General features: G+C 51.3%; 10 protein-coding genes across 11 annotated transcripts; 6 read left to right on the top strand and 4 right to left on the bottom strand.

Moving 5' to 3' along the window:
* Nucleotides 1–454: 454 nt before the first annotated feature.
* On the bottom strand, nt 455–2332 carry CKM354_000898200 (uncharacterized protein; the record flags this gene model as incomplete). The annotated part of the gene is made up of 1 exon (XM_044804383.1): nt 455–2332. The coding sequence occupies one exon, from the start codon at nt 2330–2332 to the stop codon at nt 455–457; it is 1878 nt and encodes a 625-aa protein (XP_044660318.1).
* A 1529-nt stretch (nt 2333–3861) lies between these two features.
* Nucleotides 3862–4978, top strand: CKM354_000898300 (uncharacterized protein; the record flags this gene model as incomplete). Its single annotated transcript, XM_044804384.1, has 2 exons — nt 3862–4130; nt 4231–4978. 2 exons carry the CDS (start codon nt 3862–3864, stop codon nt 4976–4978), a joined length of 1017 nt encoding a protein of 338 aa, XP_044660319.1.
* A 2474-nt stretch (nt 4979–7452) lies between these two features.
* CKM354_000898400 (uncharacterized protein) lies at nt 7453–9950 on the bottom strand (the record flags this gene model as incomplete). The annotated part of the gene is made up of 2 exons (XM_044804385.1): nt 7453–9392; nt 9494–9950. The coding sequence occupies 2 exons, from the start codon at nt 9948–9950 to the stop codon at nt 7453–7455; spliced, it is 2397 nt and encodes a 798-aa protein (XP_044660320.1).
* A 656-nt stretch (nt 9951–10606) lies between these two features.
* CKM354_000898500 (uncharacterized protein) lies at nt 10607–11944 on the top strand (the record flags this gene model as incomplete). The annotated part of the gene is made up of 1 exon (XM_044804386.1): nt 10607–11944. One exon carries the CDS (start codon nt 10607–10609, stop codon nt 11942–11944), a length of 1338 nt encoding a protein of 445 aa, XP_044660321.1.
* Nucleotides 11945–12881: 937 nt separating this feature from the next.
* CKM354_000898600 (uncharacterized protein) lies at nt 12882–14789 on the bottom strand (the record flags this gene model as incomplete). The annotated part of the gene is made up of 2 exons (XM_044804387.1): nt 12882–13443; nt 13738–14789. 2 exons carry the CDS (start codon nt 14787–14789, stop codon nt 12882–12884), a joined length of 1614 nt encoding a protein of 537 aa, XP_044660322.1.
* A 366-nt stretch (nt 14790–15155) lies between these two features.
* On the top strand, nt 15156–17439 carry CKM354_000898700 (uncharacterized protein; the record flags this gene model as incomplete). 2 transcript variants are annotated; one of them, XM_044804388.1, is made up of 3 exons in its annotated part: nt 15156–15312; nt 16807–17226; nt 17279–17439. In XM_044804388.1, the coding sequence occupies 3 exons, from the start codon at nt 15156–15158 to the stop codon at nt 17437–17439; spliced, it is 738 nt and encodes a 245-aa protein (XP_044660323.1). The 2 variants fall into 2 exon arrangements, with proteins under 2 accessions (XP_044660323.1, XP_044660324.1); XM_044804389.1 differs by lacking the exon at nt 15156–15312 and having other exon boundaries at nt 16647–17226.
* A 335-nt stretch (nt 17440–17774) lies between these two features.
* Nucleotides 17775–18555, top strand: CKM354_000898800 (uncharacterized protein; the record flags this gene model as incomplete). The annotated part of the gene is made up of 2 exons (XM_044804390.1): nt 17775–18369; nt 18422–18555. 2 exons carry the CDS (start codon nt 17775–17777, stop codon nt 18553–18555), a joined length of 729 nt encoding a protein of 242 aa, XP_044660325.1.
* Nucleotides 18556–18920: 365 nt separating this feature from the next.
* Nucleotides 18921–19241, top strand: CKM354_000898900 (uncharacterized protein; the record flags this gene model as incomplete). The annotated part of the gene is made up of 1 exon (XM_044804391.1): nt 18921–19241. The coding sequence occupies one exon, from the start codon at nt 18921–18923 to the stop codon at nt 19239–19241; it is 321 nt and encodes a 106-aa protein (XP_044660326.1).
* Nucleotides 19242–20213: 972 nt separating this feature from the next.
* On the bottom strand, nt 20214–21582 carry CKM354_000899000 (uncharacterized protein; the record flags this gene model as incomplete). The annotated part of the gene is made up of 2 exons (XM_044804392.1): nt 20214–21447; nt 21497–21582. 2 exons carry the CDS (start codon nt 21580–21582, stop codon nt 20214–20216), a joined length of 1320 nt encoding a protein of 439 aa, XP_044660327.1.
* Nucleotides 21583–22327: 745 nt separating this feature from the next.
* Nucleotides 22328–24142, top strand: CKM354_000899100 (uncharacterized protein; the record flags this gene model as incomplete). The annotated part of the gene is made up of 1 exon (XM_044804393.1): nt 22328–24142. One exon carries the CDS (start codon nt 22328–22330, stop codon nt 24140–24142), a length of 1815 nt encoding a protein of 604 aa, XP_044660328.1.
* Between the last annotated feature and the right edge of the window lie 1742 nt (nt 24143–25884).

The raw sequence follows: 25884 nt of genomic DNA on the forward strand, positions 1-25884 counted from the left end.
AGGCTTTCAATAAAAGGTGCGGGGGCAACGCAATCTGTCGACCAGCATAGCCTCGGGGACCAACTTTTATGCCACGAGTTCTTCTCATAGCACGATAGGCTCAAGATCGCATGGAACACGAGATATGGTAAGAGCTGTGGATAACCATGATAGGGTTGGTGCGGTGATCGAGACCTCTCATTCTTTCTGCAATGTAATCAACACCACACACTCAGAGTGTGCTCGTCGGAACCTCGCAGACCTGACCTACTGCGCAAATACTTCCTCACGAGCCGGGTTGGCTCTCTGAAAGTCTTGTTCCATTTCAGCACAAGTTTGCAGGATGCATACACGAACAAGTGTTCACAAGTGAGTCGCTCGCAAAACGGCGGTGATACCCAATGGACAACACGGATGGCCTCAAGAGACTGCTCTCCACACTGCAATCTAGGCGGTCCCCAAGATTCGACATAATTTAATCATCCATGACAACCTTCAAGCAACCTCGAATATCGCCATGGATTCCAACGCTCAGCCCCTGTTCTACCAGATCCAATGGGGCGAAGCCTGCTGCCCCATAGCCAATACGAATAAGCCTTACTTGGCCCTTCGACTTCCGCACCAAGTTCTCATTATGCCATCTCAGGACCGATGGTGTGTTCATGCCAACACCGAGTTCCAAGATAACAACTTTGCTCTCGGAAGACACAAGAGCATTCCCCACGAACTCACGATACGCCCGCTCATTCTCAAGGAAGGGCCCATCGTTGAAGTATGAACCTCCACGAACGCACAGCACGAGATCGCTCTTGCAGAATGGACATTTCGGCACCTCGAAATCCTCCGGCAAGTGTTGTGATTTAGCATCAAGTCTCGGCTCGGCAGCTTCAACGAACGGCGCGGAATCGAAGACAGCACCTCTTCTGCATTTGCGGACGCACTGGACTTGAGCGTAATGCCCTTGCGGCGTGGAAACTCTTTCGCCAGGAAATTCGTGTCTTATGAAGAGTCCATCAGCGTTCGAAGTCCTCACAAAGTATCGAGTGTCGGCATCATTGTGAGACGCGAAACGTCTTTCGACAAAATCCCGAAGATCTGAGTAGAGTTCCTGCTGCGGCCAGTCCCAAATCAGGATGAGATGATTGATCAGGTAGCTCCATCTGGCCTGGTCTGAAGACCACGAATTGAAGCCGAAAACATCGTACAGGCAGCTGAATCCATATTTCACGAAACCTGGAAGATGACGTGTGAATAGTTCGTTACTGGTATAGTCGAGTCCCGTCGCCGCCGAGAGACCTGCGCCAGCACTGAGGACGAGGTAATCTGCGCCACGCAAGAAGCTTCTTGCCGTCTGAATATTCTTGGATAAATGCAACGACGGGGCCATTCCCTTCTCATGCAGACCCAGGACATCGCCATCGTGTTTCTCTCGAGCCAATATTTCGACCAGACGACGACGATATAAATACTCATCATCTTTACTGAAAACATTGAAAACGATATCCGTGATCGTCGAAGTGCGACGACCGGCAAACCAGTTCAGAACAGTGCGCACAGCAATAGCGCAAGCCTCCTCGGTAGGGAAGCCAAAAACACCCGTAGAGATACCGCAAAAGGCCAGAACTTTCCGTTCACCTGTCCGAACTGGAAGGTCCTCGGCAGCCTGCAGACAAGACTCGTAGCATCTCGCCAACAACAATATGTCCTTTGTCGATGGAGCCTCATTGCGCTTAACCTGCGGACCGACAGTGTGTATCACAAAGTCCGCATTGAGGTTGAATCCCGGCGTGACTTTTGCCAATCCTTCAGCTTCGTCATGTCCTTGAGCTTGCATCAGAGCGTGACAAGCCTCACGAAGCCGCGGACCAGCAGCAGCATGGATCGCGTTATCGATGCATTGGTGTCCGGGAACAAAACATCCGAGCAATTTGCTATTCGCAGCATTGACAATCGCCGTACAGTCTCGCAAGGTCGTGATATCTCCCCTCCAGACGCTGATCGCAGGTCGTTTTTGGATCATTTCGTCCGATGCTTCATCGGCTCCCATCACCCGAGGAAGAATGGGAACGATATCCATTGCTGAAACTTGCGCTCGTGTCGCCAGGTCGCGTGCCAAGGTCGCATCAATTGCAGTCTGGATCTCGAAAGGTAAGGGAGGATGTGCTGGCCGAGCACATAGCGAGGCCTTCAGGATTGTGAGTGCATCCCAGTCGTCCAGTGTCTCAACATCATAGCGTGCAGCGCTCGGCCCGCAGCACTGGCAAACTTGCTTTTCCTTCTGCAAGAAGTTGAGAGTTCGATGGAATTCTTCCCTTGCACTGGAGACATTCGCGAATGGTGCAAGGCGCGACATCTTGTGCGTTCGGATCCAAAATTCAGATGATCTAAGAATCAATTCCAAGAAAAACCAGATTTATGCCATCGCGCAGCAGGACCTTCGACAGTGCAGAGGATCACCCATCTTTAATACAGTTTAAGCAAGGCTCGCGAGAGCACAAAATTACTCTAGCTAGAGGAGGGAAACCGCTCTCATATCTCCGGAGCATCTTCAAAGCTATGCTTTGTTATACAGCGGAATTGTCTCCGCTCTGGACTTCAATTGCCACTTGGCTTTGCATTTCAACTTTGCAATCACATACTACTTGAGAACAGTTTTCAAAGGCTGTTACGAACGAACCGCAGCGTCCGAGCTTACAATATACTCTCAGAAATGGCAGAAGAGAATCAATACGGAAGTCCCGAGAGGCAATGCTAACACTATCTCAAAGCGAGAGTCCGTCGTGGCGAAGGCCCCAAGGGCTCTACATATGCGTTGCAACACATCGTGGATTCCCACAGGCTGGATCTAGCGCCGCTGAGACAACAGAGAAGATTTGCTGACGAGGTAGAGTGATCACATACTGGTTTACTTCGGAAGCACTTGCAGCTTGTAGGGCGTGATCACAAAGAATTGGTGAAGTCGTCATTGGACTTTAGCTGAAGTTGACGTGGCGATGGCAGATTTGCTTCATTTGGCTCGATCCCCATTGCCGGCTGAGCCAGTTCTAGGGTTCATACATCATTGCGGCTGACAAATGTGTGCTCGGAAAGTATGCGGGATTCCCTGGAAACCATCTTCTGGCCTGTGCATCGATCCACGAGGAAACTAGATCGTCGGCATGAGAAGGGGCATCGTCTTGGAATCGCGACTGACATGCGGAGAAGAAATGTAGCATTGAAGTCTGACGTTCTCGAACCGCTTGCTTGCGGGCTCAGGAAGAGAATTCATGATAGCTGCTTCTTCTACACTAGTGAGATCAAGCTGGACCATTGCTCAGTACAGACTCAGTCCTGAGGTCTTTCCAGGAGAAGCATGACTCGGTGCCCAACGTATTTGTTTACACTCCCTGGGATACACTATGCCAGAGCGCCCGCCTGAACCTAAATCTCAAACCGACTTGCGGCTTAGAGGGCTGAAAAGATGATTAATCATTGTCTACTCAGCAACACCTAAGCATAAGCACAGCCCACATGAGTCAATGCATCAAGGTAAACAAGCACTGCACGATTCACAACCTATGAGCGTCGACCATCAATATCCTCAGCAAGGGAGTGCCTGCAACATAGCCAGTCACTTTCGGTCGCTCCGGAGAGTGCCTTCCTAGGTATATATTGTCCCATTCGTCGATGATGATTGCACGGCCGTATGTCCACTATGTCACTGTATGTGAACCACTAGGAGATGAGGGCTCACTTCCACCTTGTCTACGTCACACAAAGACTGGAGCACCCTACACGGACTTCTCAAGCGATCCTCAAAAGGGTACAAATTGTTTGATCTGTTTCCCGTTCTCGAAGCCCACTCAATCTCCAAAGACTCTTTCTGTTCAGCCTACGACAATCATGACCGAATCAAAGAAGGCCCCTTACAAATGGATCGCAGCCAAAATCGAAACGCTCGATCCGTACAAAGACTACGAGGAAATCGTGCGACTGACTACCTGCTACCACTCCAACGACTTCATGAACAATCTCATCTACAGCATCACTTTCCCCCAACTCATGAAGCCTGAATGGGCAGCACGGGCGATTTGGCGAGAGGACGGTGGGAAAGTCCTACACAAAGCCACCGTTCGTTGCGAAGACAGCGAGTACCACAATATGACATGGCTGTACGTCACATCTCTGCCCAACGTCGGTGGCTTACCCCTTGGCCGATGAAAATGACAAACATACAATGATGTTCAGCCCATCTGACCAGAGCGACCACAGCTTCTACGGCCCCAGCGACAAACGCTGTCTCGATTCCATCGCCTACGTCAACAACTTGCACGCCCGCCTCGAAGCCAAAGTCACGCCCGGCTGCTACGGCCACAATGACGACTACATCTACACTTTAGCCTCCGCAGCCCTCATCGGTCAACGCTTCGCCACGACACTCGGTCTTCCAAGTCTTTCTCCCAAGCAAAAAATCGCAACCCATCTCTTCTGGCAAGAAATGTCCAAACACTTTGAATCACATCATCCAAACGGTGAACGGAAGTCTCTGACTGGATTCCCCAAGAGTTGGGAAGATATGGAGAAATGGTGTGAACAGCACGAGAAGAAAGATTTCGGACCTCCTGATCCGCGAAGCGCGTTGATCACGGAGTCAGTATGGGAGCAATTCGCTTTCAGGTTCTTCCCTCCTGGACTTCGATGGCTAGGACGCGTGATGGTTGTTTCTCTTTCTAACCCACAACATATTCGAGATGTTGGCGCGACGGATGTCCATCCGATTACAAGAATGGTGTTCTTATGGCTTTTGAGTTGGGTGTTCTGGTTGTTGCTGTTTGCTCCTGACCCATCACCTGGAGAGGTGCCATTTGAGAAGCAGCAAGCTATGTCGAAGGAGGAGAAGAAGGTCAGATTGAAAGGGTTTGTGGAGGAGGATAAGAAGTTTTGTCCGTATTTTGCGAAGGCGTATATGGATAAGAGGCCGGATTGTCCGTATTATGTCAAGTTGAGGGAGGAGTTGTGAGTAGGATAGAAATGAGTATTGAGGAGTGACAGGATGCGACATGAGACAGGGTTGTCTAGTGACAATATCGACACCAACATAATGGCTTGCCTCATACTCATTCTCACATATGATGAAGGCGATTTTACTTTTCAGGTAGGCTCCATAACGTACAGACGACATCAAAGATCCAGATCTTACCTGGTGGGACATTATACTCATAAGAAGAGACGGAAATGGTGAAATTTGTGTTGCCACGCCACTATAGCCAAGCTGACAGATACACCCCACCCTTGGCAAGAGTATGCGGGAATACCAGTCTGAGTGATGAAACAATGCTCGAAGGACATCGTCTGACTACATGCTCGGGTTCAACTCGAAGTATTTATGAAAGCTCCAACTTGACCCATCTAGCCTGCTTTAGATGACCGTTCGTGCGGAGCTTCATACACTCTCTACCCTACCTCTCGTCCCTACATCTGCTGCTCCCTTAAGTCCCTACAAGGCAGGGAATACCATAATAACAACAATCACCACCTCTCCCAACGACCTCTCAAGGCTCTTTCCTCCACCCTTCCCGACATCATGACACCGGCTCGCTAATTGAACGTACAACCGGACACGCCCTTTCCGCCTTCACACGGAAACCCTCCAGGCTTAGTACCACGTTGCACTTCACCACGCAGGGTGAACGGCGCTTGGTTCGAGCAATCGTCCAGCGCGTCTGGAAGACACTATCACAAAATGATATCCGCGTTAGCAGAGAACCCCAAGAAAGGCGCGTCAATGGGAACCTTTCCAAAAAGGAAAAAAAAGAAGAAGAAGAAGAAGAAGAATCGTAAGGGCGAACGTACGCATCGAGGATTCAGATTCAGACCCTCTGTACAACTCTCCCGCCCGTCCAGTTCGATTGTGTTAGGAGTACAGCAGAAGACTGCGTGCGCGGTACTGAAGAAGCAAGCGATGAAGGTGGCGAGGAGGATGGTCTTCATAATTTGGATGTTATTATGACTGTTGGGAGAAAGCGGCTTTTGGATTTTCGTTCGTGCGCGAGATGATATTGACAAATATGACGGGAAACGTGATGTTGGCAACTCGGCGGGACGAAAAGGACTAACAATAACAGAAAGATGATGGAAACAAGTACGATACCCCTTCTTTTAATGGTAGATAGACTAGTTCCTCATTAAGATAGAAGGACTTCGCGCGAATGACCCCGGCGTGAGAATCCTGCTCAAGGGTTTGCCTAACTAGCGGTGCGTATCAGTAATCAGTCTTTTGCTTGGACAGAATCTTTATTCTTTGCATCGTTAGCAACTAGCACGGAAGAGTGACGCACTATCTCTGTTTGGGCTACGTCACGAGCGAACCATGTCGGTGTAGGGTGATTTGACGATAAGCCAAGCAAGCAGTCTATGGTAACTCGTCTCTGCAGACAAAGCAGCCCGCTTTACACATGTTGTTTTAAGCGAACCGTTCTCTACACGGAAATGGATAGGACGAGAAGTTGTAAGCCATAGTCTTTCTGGAATACATTCTCTAACATACCTGTTCCTCTATTACTACTCGTAGCACCACTCGAAAACATCCAACGTATAGACTCATGCAAGACTATATCATATCTCTGGCACAAAAGAAAGTCTCGCATCATCACTCGTCTGTACACCTAGTAGCTTCGCTCGCAAGCCGTTAACAGAGAAAACCAGCCGGAACCACAAGATCTCTCCACCAGAACGAACTTTCCAAATCACCAATCATCTCGACATTTGGTGGCTTCGCCCAAACGTTATCGACGGAGTCACTAGCCAGATCCCAAATCATCTCCGCCAGATCGAGCTTCACAATTATTAATTGTCTCTATACCTGGTAGCTTCGCTCGAGCGCCGTGGACGGAGACGCTGGCCAGATCCCATATCATCTCCACCACATCGTGTTCTTCAATCATTGCTCATCTGTACACCAATTGGTTTAGCTCAAATACCACAAACAGAGAAATTAGTCAGATCCAAAATCATCTCCACCACATCCAGATTTTATATCATCATTCATCTCTACAACCATTAGCTTCACTCGAACGCTGTCAACGGAGTCACTGGCCAACCCCGGGATTATCTCCAGTTTAAACGAATTGTCGATTATCACTCATCTCCATATCCGTTGACTCTATCCGAACGCTTTCAACAGAGAGACAAGCCAGCACAGAGAGTATCTCCATGACTTTGCCGATATTCAATCTCGACTCATCTCCACAGCTGTTGGCTTGGCTCGAATACTATAAACAGAGAAACAGGGCAGGAAAACAGTATTTCCAAGTCTTCGCCGATGTTCAATCGCCGTTGATTTCCACACCCGGTGGCTCAGCTCGAACGCTGCAATCAGAGAAAGAATGCAGAAGCAAATCATCTCCGATAAACCATTCGATTCTTTGCTCATCTCTACCTCTGCTAGCATACAACCGGTCAAATTCTCCAGAGAAAACCCCCAATTTTTCCCATCTACCTCTTCGCAAACATCTCATAACCCCTCAACATCTCCTCCGTGATCCCCCTCCTCACATCCTCCCTCGCACTATCAAAATCCCTCATAGTAATACACCTCATTCCCCCCTCCTCCACCTCACCACTCCTCACTCTCCCAATCGCCAAATCCTTCGCCCCCTCACAAATCTTCACAATTTCCGCTCCAGAATACCCCTCAGTCTTCCCCGCCAACAACGCGAATTTGACCTCTTCCGAAAGACGCACGCCCGAGCAAGCAATTCGGAAAATATCCTGTCTCGCCGCCAAATTCGGTGGACCGAGGTAGACATGTGAATCGAATCGTCCAGGCCGAATGAGGGCAGGATCCAGCGATTCAGGTTTATTAGTCGCCGCTAAAATGAGGACATCCTTCAGTTCATCAAACCCATCCATCTCATTTAAGAGTGTAGTGAGGACATTCAAACCCTTACTTCCGCTATCCAGGTCACGTGAGGTCGCAATTGCGTCGATTTCGTCGAAGAATATGACACACGGAGCCGCTGCACGTGCCTTTGCAAAGACTTCGCGGACTTTCTTTTCGGAGTCACCGACGTATTTGCTGATGAGTTCGGCTCCTTTGATAGCGATGAAGTTGAAATTGTAGCTGTTTGCGACGGCTTGAGCGGTCATTGTTTTGGAGCAGCCAGGAGGTCCGTAGAGTAGGACGCCTTTTTCGGGCTTTCGCTGGAATTCTTCGAGGAGGGCTCGGTCGTTTTGCCGTAGGCCGAGAATTTTATCGAATGACTCGCGGACCTTGTCCGAGCCACCAATGTTACTCCACTGCACCTTGGGCTTTTCGGTGAAGATTTCTCGCAATGCTGTTGGAATGACATTGGGTAGCGCTTTCTCGTAATCTTCGAGCTGAGTATCAAGTGGCTCAGATTGACGTTCAATGGCACGGGTTGAACTCTGCGCCGGAGAGTCGTGGTAAAATGAGTTTGCCTCGTCGTAAGTGGGAAGACTTGGCGATCTCAGCCTGGACGCAGCCTCCCTCTTGTCTCGTTGTTCTGCGCCATCGCACGCCCAGCCGTGAAGAAGCTGAAGATCAGCGCCGGTATAGCCATGAGTTCGTGCTGCTATCGCTGCTGAGATGTCATCTTTAGCGAAGGGTGACTTCTGGCGAGCAACGTTCAGGATCTGTTGGCGCGCAGCAGCGTCTGGAATGGGTATCTCGATATGTCTCCAGAATCCAGATGGGCCGATTATGGAAGCATTGAGCTCGGAGATTGACCTCGTAGCAGCGGCGATCATGACCCGGCAGTCTTTTATTCGTTCCAGCTCCGCGATGAATGTGTCTGAGAACTTATCCTCCTCATTGGGTGTGAGCTTCTCGAGTTTGTCGATCAGTATAAGTGAGGGCTGATTGGCACGCTCGGCCGCTTGCTGGAATGTCTCTTGAATCTGCGTTCGTGCTTTGCTCAGTGTCCCACTGAGTAGGCTCCCAGGCTCGATGCGATACACTTTGCGGAATCCACTACCTGCTAGTGCTTCCATGACGGTCGTCTTGCCGCAGCCTTGGTACCCGTGAAGTAGTACGGCACGCGAACGAGCGTGACCATTTGCAATTCGTGCACTTTCCAACAGCTGACCCATTTGCTCATTCAGTTTTCGAGTCTGCTCAACTAGACCTCCGAGGCGGTGCGGGTCCAGCTCCAGGTGCGTGTCTCCATTCATCTGACCTCCAAATCCATTTGTGTGGAGCGAGAGAATGCCGTGACCATGCCCATTGACCGGAGAGGTCAGTCTGGACAAGGTACCATTCGGAAGTTCGATCGATGTTCCTCGTCGCATGCGGTACAGACAACTTCCATCTGGCGCACCGGCTGACTCTATGTGCTCGATGTGGAAACGTCTCCGATACTTCTTCACGCCTGTCACTTCGAAAGAGACGCCAGGTGCAAGGGCGTCGGCATCCTCTGCAACGTGTTAGTCATTCTGCGTATAGGTCCCAGGCGGGATTGATCTGTTTGCAGCGCCGTCGGTCCAGCAGGACTGGATTAAGTGAAGAATAACATACCAAACAAGACGCCAATTCGCATTTCCCAGTTCGTCTCGTCAACAACATCAGGCTTGTTATGCCCTTCAGGCGTGACATCGTAGAGCACAATGCGGTCGGCGGGGTATAATTTCGTGTCGGCGCGGGAGATCTTGACTTTGGAGCCGTCTTTGAAGTCGTACAAGTCGCGAAAGGTTTCAGTCATCTTTGCCGGCCGGGTCTTGGGTCTGCTGCCCATCTTGTCTTCTGCTCGCCAGGCGATGCCATAACCGGTGGTCATGCCATCTTCGCTGGTGATTTGGCAGATATCGTTGAGCTTGAGGCCAGCGTCAGTGAGGGATTCGGGCAGGACGTGCACCCGAAAGGCATCCTGCAGACCCTTGGACTGTTGCAGTCGCACGACGACATGCGAAGCGTCCATTTTGGCGGGGGCGGGCTTGTTGGTGTCACCAGAAGGAGGTGGAGGTGGTGTTGACATGTTTGCGCTGGCGGGCAGTCGTCGCTTTTCAGCGATCCGAGGCCGCGGCGGCGCGTCTTAGTGCAGGGGTGCGAGTTGACTGACTTGTGCTGGCTTCGACGTTGAAGTGCAAATAGAAACTTTGGCGGCTGCAGGAGCGCGCGTGGCCGACGCGCTAGAAGCACGATGGATGCAGGGATTGCTGAGAAACCCGCCCAATACCGGCGCCCAGAACGAGAGGTCGTCTGCGCGGCACCCGGCACTGCTGAGCTACAGAGATGCCAGTGAAAATCAAGGAGACGAACCTACGCTCTGCGACTTTTCTCTGTCCTCGCACTGTTATGTACGCCCACGGATGTCCGGACAGCGGAAAAGTCTGTCTGCGATGACTCGAGAAAAGGTGCGAAGTGGTACCGCGGAAGTCACTCGGGAGAGAATGATATTGGGCCTTCTCGTCCATAGCACATGCTGCTCCACGACTCGCCCGCCATTAGTCTGCCCGGTCTGACAATTCTCCCTTTCCAGCATCGCCGACACTTGGTCAAGTCCCACTTGTCATCCTATGCCCAGGCCGCGGACGGGTCCAAGCTCCTCACACTTCTGACCGCACACTTTCTTGCACCTCCGACCTACCGAGCAGCCTTCGTCTTCGTCACCCTCATCAATGCCACCCATTGATGCTCCGCGCGCGCCGACCTCCTCTGCGCATCGCGTCTCGGCCATGGACCGCTGAAGTCGCTTCACACAGGCGGTCCTTCGCCAGTCGCGGGGAGCAGCCGCCATCCCAGCCCAATGGCAACAATGCCAATCGAGATGGCAAGCAGGACGACACGAAGCCTTCGTCAGGCGCAGTGCCCTCAGCCAATGCCCAATCCGCATCCGCAACCGCAACGAAGCCCTCTCTGATCGAGCAGCTGTTCCCCGAAGAGACGAAACGCTACGAGAAGCAGCAGGAAGCAGCGGCGCGCGAGGTGCCAAAGCTACCCTTGGATACCCTCCCGCCCATACCTACTCCACGACGGCCGAAGAAGAGCAGAGAAGAGGATAGGCATGAGCATGAGTCGTCGGTTGCCAGACGGCTCAGGTCCGCCATGGAACACGCCCCACCCGGCACAGCTGTCCTGGTGCTGCGAAACGCAAGCAAGAACCTTTTAACGGAGGACTTCAGACGCTTGATACCACAGGGCAAACACATTGAAGGATGGACACTGGAAGAGAGTGACATTTTGCAGGTCATTCCCGAGCGAGATTTGAGCACCCTGGAGCAGCAAAATCTCTACTACATCATATTCACTTCTCAAATCGGTGCATACACATATCAACAGCATGTCACACGCATACACAAATTGGCAGCGATCCACACGCCTACCTCCAACACGTCGCCGATACCTCCTCCACCAGGCTACATGATTGAAGGTCTCGATGCTCATGCTGCCATCCAGGCATACGCTCTGAAGCCGCCGAGTCAAAAGCTGGAGTTGCATCAGCTCAAAAGGCCATTCACACCCTTGGTAGAATCGATTGTGAAATTTGGGGGATACAAGGGCATTGTACAGCGAGTAGGAAAGATGCCTGTCGAGGTCCGCTTGACGATGGAGGGACCGCAGTTGCACGCCAGCCGCTTAAAGCACATATTTCTGGAGACCGGGAAATGCCGCAACCTCAGCTGGTCAGGAGGAGAGAACTACGAGCTGGACATCACGAAATGGGAGGCGCGAGTGTCTCCGTCATCTGCAGATGTCAGCGAATTCGCACAGAAGAATGCGGCTGGTATACGTGATGGAAGACAAAGCGATGAATCTGGCAAACAACTTAAAAAAGCAAAGAAAGATGAGCCTGACATGCATTCAATGCGTACTCCACCGCATGTCTTTATTGTTGGCTTCCACACTGAGGATGCTGCTCAGAGCTTCATGGCTTACTGGCATAAGCGAAAGCTGGAACTGCCCAACGCAAAAGCGCCCGATTTTGAGGACGATTCGCCACCTGTGGCGCATGTAGAATTGCTCTGGTAGACATTCTTTCATCTCGCAAACGGAACACCCGTTTCCCCTCAAGATCACCATGTCTTCTCTCATTTCCAAAGTCAAAAAGGCAAAGCAATTGTGTACAGATTGTCAAGGTGTACATCTTAGGAAGACGAGAACTCATCCCATCGTCACGGCTCTGTTCCCGTCGAAGCAGAAGAAAGCCATAGTCGACACAACCTCCTTCGGCCTGACAGCAGGATTTGCAACCATTCTCTTTCTCCACGCGTGTTGCGACGTCTATTGTTGAAGTTGTATGACAACGCGGATGCACCGGGTCTCGTACCGCGGAAAGAATAATTTCCTCGGAGCTAAGTGCGACTTGCATGTCTGCAGTAGAGACTGCTTGTCGTGCAAGATATCTCGATGAGCAGCGGCCTTCTCCTGGTTAGCCCTGCACTTTGATACCAATGCTGCTGCGAAAGCTTGGATTACCCGATGCGAGAGCGTCCGATATCGAAGATGATGATTCGCCACTTGTTGCGCATGTAGAACTGCTCTGGTGGAGATTGATCACAATGCTTGAGTGCCTGGATTGCTCCGCCCCGCACAATGGGCCATTTTGGTCTCCTGTCTCTACCTCATGACCTTCTCGGTGGACACGCAACAGGAAGCTGGCGCGCGGCCACGACAATGTGCGTTGGCGCAGGCTGCCTCTCTGGCTCAGGGAGACATCACAAGGTGCGAAATGGAGCTGTTGACTTTTGCTACCCGCGAAACAGGCAGCCACACATGTCAGATCATGATGCTCCCATGCTGGAGCTTTGTGAGTTACGGGAAGACTTCTAGATATGCTGTTCGACGTTGCCTGGAGGAAAACTCGGTCATCCGATCGGACGAGACTTTGTGACAAGTTGCAAGCTCTTACGAGTATACCTGATTTCTAAAGCGCTTTTCGTGTCCTGCTCCGACACGACTCATATTCCTAATGCCACCATTTGCAAGCGATGTTCGTCAACGACACAGTACTCCTCGGCCTGGTAGAGGGGCTGGTAGCCATTCTAGCCAGGCCAGCTGCGATACTTGACTTTTTGATACACGCCTTTTCCTTCATAATTGGATTTTGTTGCGCTCTTAGGACGATCAGTTCTTCCACGGTCAGTGCGACATGCACGTCTGCTACGAAGATCGGCTGCCTTGCGAGGAGCGCTGGTGAGCAGCGACACCAACCTGGCCGACATAAGGGCCTCGCCATAATAATGTGGTGTTCAATCAGCAGCCCTTGACCGATTATATCGTAGTGCACATTTTTCGTCTTCGATCCTCGCACGATCAAGAGAAGACCTTTGGAGCCTTCGACCGGGACCAAGATGTCGTCAGGCTGAGCACCTGGACACACGAGCGCAGCCACGTTTCCAAAGACGCCGACAACCGGCTGCGCGATCTGATGCGGAGACTCATCGTTTCTCCCAATGAAGTCCACGGCCTGTGGTGGAAGATGGAGGTCCAAGTCTCTCACATCGCTGTCTTCAATGCAAGCACAGAGACTGTCTGAAGCAGTATCTTGCAACCTAGCACAGGCAGTCCCTTTGAAACTACGACCGAGCACCGTCGATGGATCTCGATCGGCGTCCAGCCCAATGGTGTGCACGGTCTGCATCGATGCACGAGATCGTTGCTCCTGCAAACGGTCGGCTACTTCATTAGATTCTGGGGTGATTTCGAGAGCGCGAATCAGGAGATTCAGCACTCTAAGAGGCACTTTAGGCCCTATGTCAACTGCCAAGTCCCAACCTGACTTGGTGTAGTCCGGAAAAATGCGAGGACAGCCGCTTGCCTACCAGTCTGTGAACTCCACGAGAGCAAACAGTCGGTCACGTGGATCGGAACAGTGAAATTCGCCGAATTGGGAAAGATTGGTCTCCAACGATCGACTGTCATCACGGAACTTTCCCATGATCGCAAGGAGTGCCATGGTGGCACGATCTCTTCTTCGGAAACGCCGTTGATGGAAGTGTCCGAACATCTCGGGGATGGCCACAGTCTGAAATGATTTCATGGCGATCGCGCCGATGTGGTGCGGCCCGCTGAGGAGTCCGATGTCGTTATGAGCTGCAGCAACCTCCTGCACGACCCACAATCTTTGCCAATAAGGGTTCTGATCGAGATCACGTATTGCTGTCCTAAAGTCATCACGAAGAGAACCTTCGAATAGTTCCTCGCATAATGCTTGGCGCAATTCCCATTCCTGGTATCGTGATGTAGGCAAACGTTCCAGGATCGGCTTCAAGAAACGTACGACCGTGAACAACCATTCTATGTTGCCTGAATGAGCTCCTAAACTTGATACGACTTGCGTTGCCCCATTAAATATCCGATACATCATCGCAACTTGAGCACTCTTCCCAGCGTCATCGCTCTGGTTGATGCAGATGGAATCGATCCAGATATGGATTTGTCGATGATGCAACTGTACCTGCCGCAAAGCGTAATAGGCATTGTATCTGATCCGTACAGGCTCTCCGTTGATGACAACCGTTCGTGTGTTGAGTCCACCCCACGTGTAAGAGATGGCGACGTATGGAGGTGCTTCGTCCAGGCTCCAGACCGAGGTCTCCAGTGCAAGCGGCGAATGACCAACAGCGGAGACGAATCTGAGCAAGCGAATTTGGGTTTTGGGATCTTCAAGAGGTACAGGAGAGTAGGCTGCAACCGGCGCCGGGCTGCCGCTGTTTACCTCCGATGAGTTGTTCTGGAGCCAAGGGGAGGATGTCGATGCTCGCTCTAGTGAGTCAACATCTGCATTTGACAACATATCCTGAGGGCTCGTCATTATGAGCGCTGCGCAATCGTCAGCATCGAAGTCACCGCAGGCTGAGGAAGTGAAGGTCATTTACGATGTTGAAAGAAGCAGCTGAGGTCGCAAGGATGCGCCACCCCGCCGCCAAGAGTTGTTCAGCTCGTTTCGCGGCCCTGCTGGCGGCTGCGGTCTCTGGTAACTACATTCGCAAGTCTGAGCGATCATGCAGGCCGCGCTGTATTCTCAGACGTCGCGTTCGCGTCTCGACCATCGAAATAACGCGTAATCAAAAACTTCCGATGCGGCATATGCTCGATCTTGAATAGAGTTTCAGACCTGCACTAGCGCGGCTTCAGTTGACGACGGAGGACATTGCTGTTTGCTTTCCACCTTTTTCGAACTTGCAGACTTTGCACTCGACACCGACATCAAAATCAACACAACCAGCCTCCCATCGCCATGTCCGACATAGGCAGCTCTTTTCAGGCCATTGACCCCGAAGGAGACGTCATTCTGGTAGTTGGCGAACTCGATGATCAGTTCCAAGTCTCCTCCGCGGTCCTGTCGAAAGCTTCGCCTGTTTTCCAGGCAATGCTCGGCCCCAATTTCCGCGAAGGTCAGCAGAAACGCAGCAGCTCACATCCAGCAATAGTGGAGCTTCCGGACGACGACTCGGATGGAATGCGTTTGATTCTTCAATTCATTCATCTTGGTGAAATCGATCTCGATACGAGTTTGATAAGCCGAGTCTTCGTCATCCGGCACGCTGCGATTGCGATTCGGAAGTACCAGATGCTTGGAATCTTGTACTGGCAGATGCACGGCCTTCTGGCCAATTGGCTGTTCGAAAATAAGAACTCAGAGAGCATCCTCCTCGGGATTGAAGCCGTGGCTGCCGCGTACCTGCTGGCATCTCGTGACACCTTTCAGACGGCCACGTCTCAGCTCATCGAGAACTGTGTCCATGGGCTGGGAGATCTGCTCGACGAACCAACTCTCGATATCCTCCCCACGCGAGTACTGCGTACGTATTAGCGAAGATTGTATGTGAAATTGCTTGTGCTGACTTGAAGAGAAAGTGATCCTAGAGGAGCGACGCCTCAGAGCTCGAGACCAGGGGGGAGCATCTTCGATGGATAACGGCCTATGCTTGTCGTGCTCAAAAGACGACGAACAAGATCGATACAAGACTTGTTCCAGAGGCTGTTAGCTGTTGTTGAAGGCAGCGCTATCCAATGTCCGTTTCAGCGGTAATGGAAAGAGCGCCTGGACACATCGTGGATTCCTCTACCTGCAGTATTCTCTCGGCACATTCGCGAAGGCTTTTACTACAGGATTGATACTGGCTACAAGGCGCATGGAGCGATGAGATAGACGAGGCTGTAAAGGCAGCAAGGAGCGGAGCACCAGAAATTACGAATGACTTGCACGTTTCGCGACGTAGCCTGGCGAGCCTCATACATGCTTCAGGTCATCGAGGAGAAAGGAGACCGCCATTCTCCTGTTCTGACACTTTTGCAGCCACAGTCTGAGAGTTAATGGCGCAAGATCGACACGCATATATCTCTTGGCCTGCAAGCCGTTCACGGCTTGAAGATTCTCACTGCACTTGCGATCGATAGTACGACAAACAGGACGTCAGGGTGATTAAATACTTTCTGGCAGCAGACGGCGCATTCGTCAACTTGACTCGAGCTTCTCTCCCTTTACAACCACCATTTCTGGCTCGTTCTCGAACTTTCAGACTTCGCACGTGAACGTACAAAGTGAAGCGGATGGGCGCATGTGAATGGTCGCGCTAGCGCCGTTTGTCGTCTGCCACAGCTCTTTTATCCGTTCACACACCTTCGCTATCAATTGCTCAAACTGAAAGCGCCACAACCTTCATCTCCAACTTTCTATTCTGACAAGCCCCGGCGCACCATACCAAAACCCAAACACGCAGGCAACATGTCCGACATTTTCGCAACTGAAGTCGTCTCGCGTGACGGAGACATCATCCTCGTCGTCGGTGACAAGGCGGAGAAGAGGAAGCTTCGTGTCTCTTCGCACATACTATCCACCGTGTCGCCCGTCTTCAAAGCGATGCTAGGCCCGAATTTTCGAGAAGGCCAGCAGCTACGCAGCAACGGCAACACGGAGCCGGTGGAAATCCCACTGCCGGACGACGATCCAAAGGCCATGACCTTGATGTGTCGTCTGCTCCATTGCCGCGATGCGCCTGCTGAAGATGAGAGATTGGTGGACAACTTCAAAATGCTTCCCGCGGCTCTGGCTTTCGACAAGTACCAAGTTGTCGGTCCTCTTCACTGGCAGATACGCGGAGTGCTGTCCCATTGGCTATTTGACTTCGACGCTATCGTGGATTCTGTGACTGTATGTGCAGGCACAGTTGCGGCGGCCTATCTACTCAACTGTGACGATGCGTACAACAGAGCTACCGCCCATCTCATCAATATCTGCGAAGACAGTGTGACCGAGCTGGTGGAGCGTCAAGACATCACAGACATCATTCCGCTCCAGGTTCTTCGTAAGCGCTCACGTTGATATTTCATTCCACCCGTGCTAATCAAGAAACATAGTCATCCTAGAAGAGAGACGAGTGAGAATGCAGACGAAGATGAGTGTGGTGGAAGGTTCATCGGATGAAGTCGCGAAGGATGGGGGATTGTGCTTGCGCTGTTCGAAAGCGGGCAAGCAGGATCGGAACGAAAAGTGTGTGGGCCGTCACGGAGCATCGTGATTCTCGCGGAGGACATCGCCACTGATGGTCAAGTTAGCTGGAACTGGTATGCCACGATAAGGAGGTTGTGCGTGCCTCTGAACACGTTGCGACAGATCAGGCAACAATGGGTTAAAGTACTGCAGCGGTGAAGTGAACGAGCGCATGTGAAAGCCGCGCTTGTGGCGTTTGCAGCGCGTCAGCACAACTTCAATCAACCATGTGCCTTCTACTTCATCTTCATCTTTCCCATCCTGATTCTCATTCCTTGATAAACCCTGCACACGATCTTCGCCTTGAACACACAACTCTGACCAGCTCTACACACCACATCGATCCAAACGCACACAGCCACCATGTCCGACAAGCCCGCCGCGAGCGATCTAGACGAAATCGAGGTTGTTGCCCCAGACGGAGATGTCATTCTCGTCACTGATAAGCTGTGTGGCACCGACTTGGGCCACAAGTTTCGAGTCTCCTCGCACGTACTTTCCACCGCGTCGCCGGTCTTCAAAGCTATGTTCGGACCACATTTCCGCGAGGGGCATCAGCTGCGCAACAGTACGGAGCCTTTGGAGATACTACTACCTGAGGACGATACGCGTGGGGTGCGCTTGATGTGCCAAATGCTCCACTCCTGGCAGCGTGGCTACGACGTACACGACGAAGATGCCATCATCCGGCTCCGTCTCACTGCTGTCCTGCTACGGAAATATCAGGCTCTTGGCTCTCTGAACTGGCAGATGAGTGGGTTTTTGCACCACTGGCTCCACAAGCACCGGGAGCAAGACTCTATCGACATGGTAATAGAAGCGGTGGCCGTAGCCTACCTTATTAGCGATGAGAGCGGGTTTCAGAGAGCGACGGCCCACCTGATCAACGAGTGCGTAGACGGAGTGACGGAACTTGTGAACGATCCGACCATTGATATAATTCCTGTTCGAGTGCTACGTACGTATTGGCAGACGAATCTTCCTGAGTTTTTGTGCTAACTAGGAGACAGTCATTCTGGAAGCCAGACGAGCCTTCGTGCAGCAGAGAGCTACGAAAGGAAAAGAAGACGCAGGGCTCTGTCTGCAATGTTGCAATGATGGCGAACAAGGAGTCAGCGGCGCTTGTGAAGGTCATGACGAGTGATTCACAAGGAGCGGTATGGACAGTTGCAATGCACTATCTGGAGACTTTGCGTTGGAGCAGTTCGAATAAGGCATAGATTGGCCTAGAAGATTGAGGCTGGCATGCGATTCTCAGCAGATGACGAATGCCTTCGGCCGCTTTGTGCTTGAGTAGCAAAGGAGTGGTTCAAAGACTGCAATGCGAAGTGAATAGACGCGCGTGGAACAGTGGAGTTTGCTTTGAACCACCGCGACTTACATAAATCAAACATCTGCCTTCCCTTCCAACTTCCAATTTCCAACTCTCACAAGCTCGTCAACCTTCGCCCTCGACCCTCAACTCTGACGCGCTCTATACAACATCAACACAAGCACTTTCGACGCACCATGGCCGACAAAGGGTTGATGGCGCCTGGCGGCAACATTGTTCTCGTGGTGGGCTCGGCCGCGCAGGAGATTCGTGTGTCTTCGGACGTCCTCTTTGCCGCTTCGCCAGTCTTCAAGACGATTCTCAATCCACCGCTCCAAGAAGGCAAACCTCCGCGCAGCGGCAGCGAACCAGTAAAGATACCGTTGCCCGAAGACGATCCTAACGCGATGTTTGTACTCTGCCACCTGCTCCATCTCGACTCATTCAACGCCTCAGACAACTTTAATTGTAATTTTGTCAAATTTGCGAATTTTGGAATTCTCGTAGGCACTCGTTAGAGGGTACTTATAGATCCCCTAGCAACTCTATTCCCTCTTCTCCCATCCCTCTACACCACTCCTATATTGTTACGTTAGTAATTATTTATAGCGCCTATGGACAAGGCCAGCCTAACGCCAGCTAAGGATACCTACTCTGGTATAGTAAGGTTCTTTCGTGCCCGGTCGCAACACACTAATATCCCCGTACTACGCTGCAGCATCGCAAGCGCGGGCGACTATCGCTTCAAGCGAAGGCCCAAAGCTAGCAGTACCTCGACCCGTGGGAAGAGAAAGCGCTCGTTACGTTTCTCGCTCAGCAAGATGCTTTAGGCCGGCCTGTTCGGGTCGACTAGCGAGCCTCCTGTTTAAAGGGGATTAATCCGGCTAGGCGGGTCTGTGTGTGACGCTGTGTGTGCTAGAATGTCTACCGAGCTCTCTTCTCAGCACTCGTCTATCGATCGATTTCTGCGCAAGGAGACCCATATGCTACCTCGGTGTATATGGGACTTGTCAGACAATTGCTCAGTGCCGGAAGAGAGAGGCTGGTGGAGTGAATCGTGAGTTTGATGGAGAAGGAGACCGGAAAGGATCCGGAAGATGGCCGTCCTTTGAATTTCAATATTGAGTTTACGAACAGTGTTGAGCAGCTCCTTGAGTATCGCAGAAATGTTACTGTCCCCGTACCGCAGAGATTTCATCCCAAGTTAACGAAAAGGAGCACTTTGTAGCTTTCATGACCGTGACGGAGACTTTTGAACAGACGACTGAGCTCTGAATTGAAGCGAGAGGGGTCGATGTATTGAAGAATTGATAAAACCCTCCATATGCGGCTCATGATTATATTTGGTCTTGCAGCTATATTCCCTTCTGGCCAATCTTGCTGTACTGCGCCCATTCGCTTCGATTGCGCTGGTGCCGTAGTCAGGAGTTGAACAAGAGGTCGATGGGACGTCACTACAAGACCAAGAGAACAAAGAATGCAGAACCTCATTACATGGCTTTCCGATCATAGGGATTGACTCTAGCTAAAGCCGCGTTAACGGGTAGGTTGACACTTTGGTCCATTCGCAAGACAGATACTTGAATGTCCTTCTTGAAGACGAGGCAATGCGTGCTTCCGCCGTAGTGAAACATGCCCATCTCTTCTCCTCTTCTTAGTCGCTGTCCTTGTCTAACATTGATCTGCGTAGTGCTTACTTCATGCAGACCGACAGCAATAAAGGCGACTTCACCGATGAGCGGATTATCTGCTTTGATAATAATCACAGCTCGTGAACACATGCTGCTAAGAGCAGCTTGACAGCGTTCCACCTCCAAGTGTCCAGTCTTGGCTGGACAAAATTGTTCCACCATTCGAGGAACGACGAAATACGTGCCGTCGATTCGATAGCATTTCATCACTTTCCCAGAAACTGGTGCATGCCACCGATGATACGAGTACTGGCTTAAGAATGCTTGATAGACAGTGCCGCCTTCGAATTGTAGAGCAATATCCTTGTCATTGAACATATCGACTAGCGAGTATGGAGCGCCCTTTAGCCAAAACTCGTCTTGCAGCCTAATGTTCTCCATAAGTGCTAGTGGTGTACTCTCGCATGCATTGATAATAGTGCGATCATCCTCTTTACACAATGGGCGGATGTGCGGCCGGAATCTTCTCACGAAGAAATCGTCCCATGATGTGAAGCCGTAATGCTTTTTGCCGGGGTCACAGACAAAAAGGTCGTGGAAACAGTGCGTAGTGCCCAGAGGCGCATTCGCACTTTGTGTCAACTTCTCCAGGCATCCATTCTCTTCGCTTAGCCATGTGTCCAATCCGATCTGGCTGGCGGGGGATCTCAGATAGCTGTACCAAGCAAGAAGAAGCTTTTTGAAATGCGCCGTAACTTCGGAGTCCGTAAAGGCGGCGTAGCCACTTGGAGTTAACACAGCGTAGTAGAATATATCGCTGAATGGTAGTCCTGAAGAGCCGAGCTTGGAAGTTGAAGGTGACCACGGTGGAGGATGTTGAATGAATTCGCTAAGGAGTTCAAACATGTGGTCCAGGTCACGAACAATAGTGTGCCCATCCAGCTTTGGCTTCTCTGCATCTTGCCACATGCGACGAAAGTGCATGAAAATTCGAGGATTGGACTCGACAAACGTCCTGAATGCTGCGACAGCTGGATGCAAGTGTTTCGAGCGAGCATCGCAGGTGTCTCGTTCTATCGGCCAGCTGGCTTTCCTTGCACGCATGTCAGCATATGTCATGAATCGGACAGCAAGAACGATACTTCTGTGCGGTTTCACGTGCAGCCAGGCTATCATGCTCGAGCAGGTGTCCCAGTGCCTTGAACAGCCCGAGGAAGAGGTACGCCATTCTCCAGTTGCTTCAGTCTCAGGTTGGACGCCTTTCGAATTAAACAAAGACGTGAAATTTGCTACATACAACTTCAACACAGGCAAAGGCGATTTTAAATTCAGAGTCCGTCGTGCCCACACCCACCTTCACCGATACGGCAAATGCACACGAGTGACCACTACGCTTTTGCGAGCTAAGAGCAGCGTTAATTCGCTCCGCTGGAATCCGCATCTGGATCTGCAATGGCAACTCTGGAAAGTTGCCGCACGGTGCATTCTTGACGTCATGCTACTGCCAAACGGTCTTTCCTGGCCATAGACTCACGAACGAGCGGTGTCAGAGTCTGCTCTCTGGCGCGGTGCTCATCTTGCTGTGCTGGCCCCACTTTGTTGGATGTAATCACGCCTTGCGAATAGGTCGGAAGCTACGCTGCCCAAATGCCCACAGATCATGGACATCAACCAGCTCAGACGCAGCGTCACACGTCATGTAGACTAACACATTCTGCTGGGAAACTTTGCTACGGAGCGGTTGAGCTAAGCCGACTTTGGTAAACACACTTTGACTCAGAACCGCTAGACGTTCCACTCATGTCGAGAAAACGGACACATCTACCGCTAAAGCAAGTCTGTGAAGCGAAGCTGTTGGATTCTCTTGCTTTCGCAGCATCGTCGTTGCTCCTCCATCTAATCGACCTATTTCTCTGCATCGACACGATCAAGCAACACTCTAGCATAGGCCTCAAGACCCGACGTGAATTACCATGGCTGCTATTTCAAACAACTGTCCGAAAGACGCCCAGAAGCATGGCGGGGACCGTGAACAAGGCCGAAAGTTCGCTGACGGAAGCTCGATCTTCTCCATGGTTGATGAAGATATCGATATCACGGGATTAGAAGTCGTTCAAGAAACCCTCCCAGGATTATTGGCAAAACAAGCTCGCATCACGCCTAACGCAATTGCTCTGGATAGTTACGAGGGGCGATGGACCTACATTCAATTGCAAGAAAGTGTTGTCCACCTCCAGTGTGCTCTTACAGCCCAAGGTCTTAAGGCTAGCACCCGAATCGGCATGCTGCTTCCATTATCTGCACGGGGCGTTGTAAGCATTATGGCTATCATGGCACTGGGAGGGACGGTGGTTCCAGTAGACATCCACCACCCTCCCGCTCGACAGTCAACTATGTTCCGAGAAGCAAATGTCCGAATCGTTGTTGGAGAAGATTCTACACTAACGCGCGGACATTTGAACGGGGAATTCTCGATGATCAACATCGGAGAACTCGAAGCAGCTCATCCAGCATGCCATAGACACAATTGCGCAAATAGTGATCCACAGCTGCAAAGAAACGGGTCGGAAAACGAGAACGACGCGCCTTATCAAGCGTCTCCACACGACGATGCTTATATTGCGTTTACTTCGGGATCTACTGGCAAGCCGAAAGGAATTGTCCAAAGCCATGCTGCTATAATTACAATAAGCAGAGCATTAGCAAGGTCTCTAGACGTTCAATCTTCGTCTCGAGTTGCACAAATCGCGCCTTATGTATTCGATGTTGCAATGATGGAATTTGCAATAAGTTTCGGAACTGGTGCTACATTATGCACTATGCGTAAACAGGAGCTTATCTATCCAGAGCCCGGAGAGCTTGCCGGACATCTAACTAAAGCACGGATTTCGCACATTACCATGTCTCCGACGATGCTCAAGTCTATCGTTATCGGCTCTATACCGACGGTGAAAGTGCTTACTGTTATGGGGGAGGCGCTCGACCGCAGAGCCGTACACACTTGGTCGAGCATACATGGCATGCAGTTTCGTCAGCTTTGGGGCTGCACCGAGGCCACTATACTACAGTCGATTACGCCGCCGATCGAAGCTCACCACAATCCACAGAATATCGGGATGCCGCTCGAAGGAGCCTGTCGCTTGTGGGTTGTTGATCCAGAGAATACGAGCGCATTGCGGGAAACTGGGCAATCTGGGGAGCTTATCGTTGAAAGCAGGGCGTTGGCTAGTCGTTACATTAACCAGCCCGAGCAGACTGCGCATGTTTTTCTTCACAATGTCCCGTGGACGCATTTCGGCCCAGACACTAGGTTCTACCGCACGGGCGATCTAGCCCGTAAAGAGGTCGATGGGTCTCTTACGTTCCTAGGTCGTCAAGACGGTCAAATGAGCTTGCACGGAGAACGCGTGGAACTTGGTGAAATTGATTACCATTTGAGTCGTCTTGAGCTGCCGCAAGGCGCGGATTGCTTTGCCGAATTCGATGCTTCCAGCCAGACGATAATTGGAGTAGCCTGTGGACGACCAGGTGCAGAACCTCTGATGGATGAAGCACTGGAGCCGCTTTCCTGGACTGCCTCGATTGTGTCCGCGGAGTTACTCAGCGAAAAGATGCAAGACTTGCTTGAAGAGGGCGAACTAGCGCCGAACATGGTGCCTCGCTTTTGGATTCCGATCTCACAGAGACCACTTACAATTTCGCACAAGACTGATCGCTCCAAATTGCGACAGATGTTCGCCGCCTTGCAGGCGCAAGACCGGGAGCAGTACCGCGTGTTAGCGGAGTAAAGAGACGCCGTATGCGGTGCGCTACGCCCTGGTAGAACTTCTGCAATATCCCTAAGTGGCCGGAGCGCTTACGTCTCGATCTTCGGATACCTGCATAGTTCCTAGATCTAGCTTTCTCCTGAAGATCTTCTGCCTTGTGCATCTCAAATTTTATCTGCAACGGACTCTGCTACCGAGGCCTATCCGGTCAAAACTGCCAATTCTTAACCCATTCGATCTACGCAGTATTGAGCTGCCCGCACTATGCTCGAACGGTCTGCACGCAACCACTAACGTTGATTGAACAGAAGCTCGAAGCTGACGACAAATTGCCCTAGCCGCCTTCGAAGACTGGTATACTATCCAACAACAGAACTCTTACGCTAATCGAATAAGAGGTCGTTCGTCAGAAGGTCCTTGTCCTAGATAGGCCGTCATCGGAAGCTAGGCTTCCCGAGTACTATAGGCACGGTCTAGACAAGAGGTTAGACAAAGATGGGCATATGGCCTCAGGAAGCGTGATCTAGATATTGAGACAAGGTTGAACGGAGACTCTTGCACGAAACGGCTAAGAGTAGAGATCATAAAATTAAGAAGAAACCAAGGGTTAAACTAACCTGTGGTAAGTGTGGTATCCTAGGCCACATCTCAAGGGGTTTTCTATTAGATAGAGTGGCTTCTGAACATCTAATTGATACATTCTTATTAGAGTCCGAGCTCGCATAGTATTCGAATTGAATGTACAAAGCAATTCAACCGATAAACTGTTTCACACTTAATTCTGATTCACTTCACAACTTACTCATTAGCGTCATGGCTTCACTCACACGCGTTGCTCAATACAGGAAATCGTATAAAGTGTTCTGCGACGAGAACGTGTTATACAATAGAACTAAAGAAGATGAACCTTTCAAAATTCGCCGATCTGGTCTTGCAGCGATGCCATGTGGACTCCACATGCCTTTGTGGTTGGGTGTGCTGGGCTCAGAGTTTTAGAGTACCCAGCACAAGCCCGCTTATAGAGGGGCGGAGCAGCTGCAAAGTCGTGCCTCTGATAGAAGAGATAGGCCAGGCAGTGTACGCTCGTCAGCGTGTCGGGATGCTCCGCCCCGAGCACTTTCTCCCTGGCCTCCAGAGCTCGCTGGTTCATCTCCTCCGCCGCCTCGCACTTTCCCTGAATTTGCAGCACTGAAGCCAGATTGCTCACGCTCGTCAGCGTGTCGGGGTGTTTTTTTTTTGCCTAGCGTTTGTATCCGCCTTCGGTACACAGGGGAGAATAGTTCTTCTGACTCTCCCCACCGGGCCTCTCCTCTCCACATGGTCCCGATTGTGTTCCACTGCCATGAAACCCCTTCCTCCGCCGCACTGGACCCCTTACTCTTCCACAGCTGCCACAAGCTCTTGCTCACCCGCGATATCTTCGCTTCTTTGACTGCTGATCGTCCCGAAGAAGTCGGTTGTTCGCAGGGAGATGAACCGTCAAGCAGCGTCGAAATGTCACACTGTCCTTCTCTCTCATATATATGGAAAGAGGCCGCGGTTTACGAACAGGACATACCACTTCCACATCTGCTCCCCCTATCAACCCTCGTGAGATGCACATCACCAAACTGTGCATTGCGAGCCCTTTTTCCAAGGTCCCTGAGCCGGTCGCACCAAGCCATACCGCAAGAGCAAACTGACAGCGGCTCTGTAAGAGTAATCGTCCCAATCATCTTCGTCATCGCCCAAGGATAGAACAGCCTGCATCTACGAGGGCGTAT

This window comes from Cercospora kikuchii (genome assembly GCF_019650295.1).
Source record: "Cercospora kikuchii DNA, contig_00006, whole genome shotgun sequence".
Lineage (NCBI taxonomy): Eukaryota > Fungi > Ascomycota > Dothideomycetes > Mycosphaerellales > Mycosphaerellaceae > Cercospora > Cercospora kikuchii.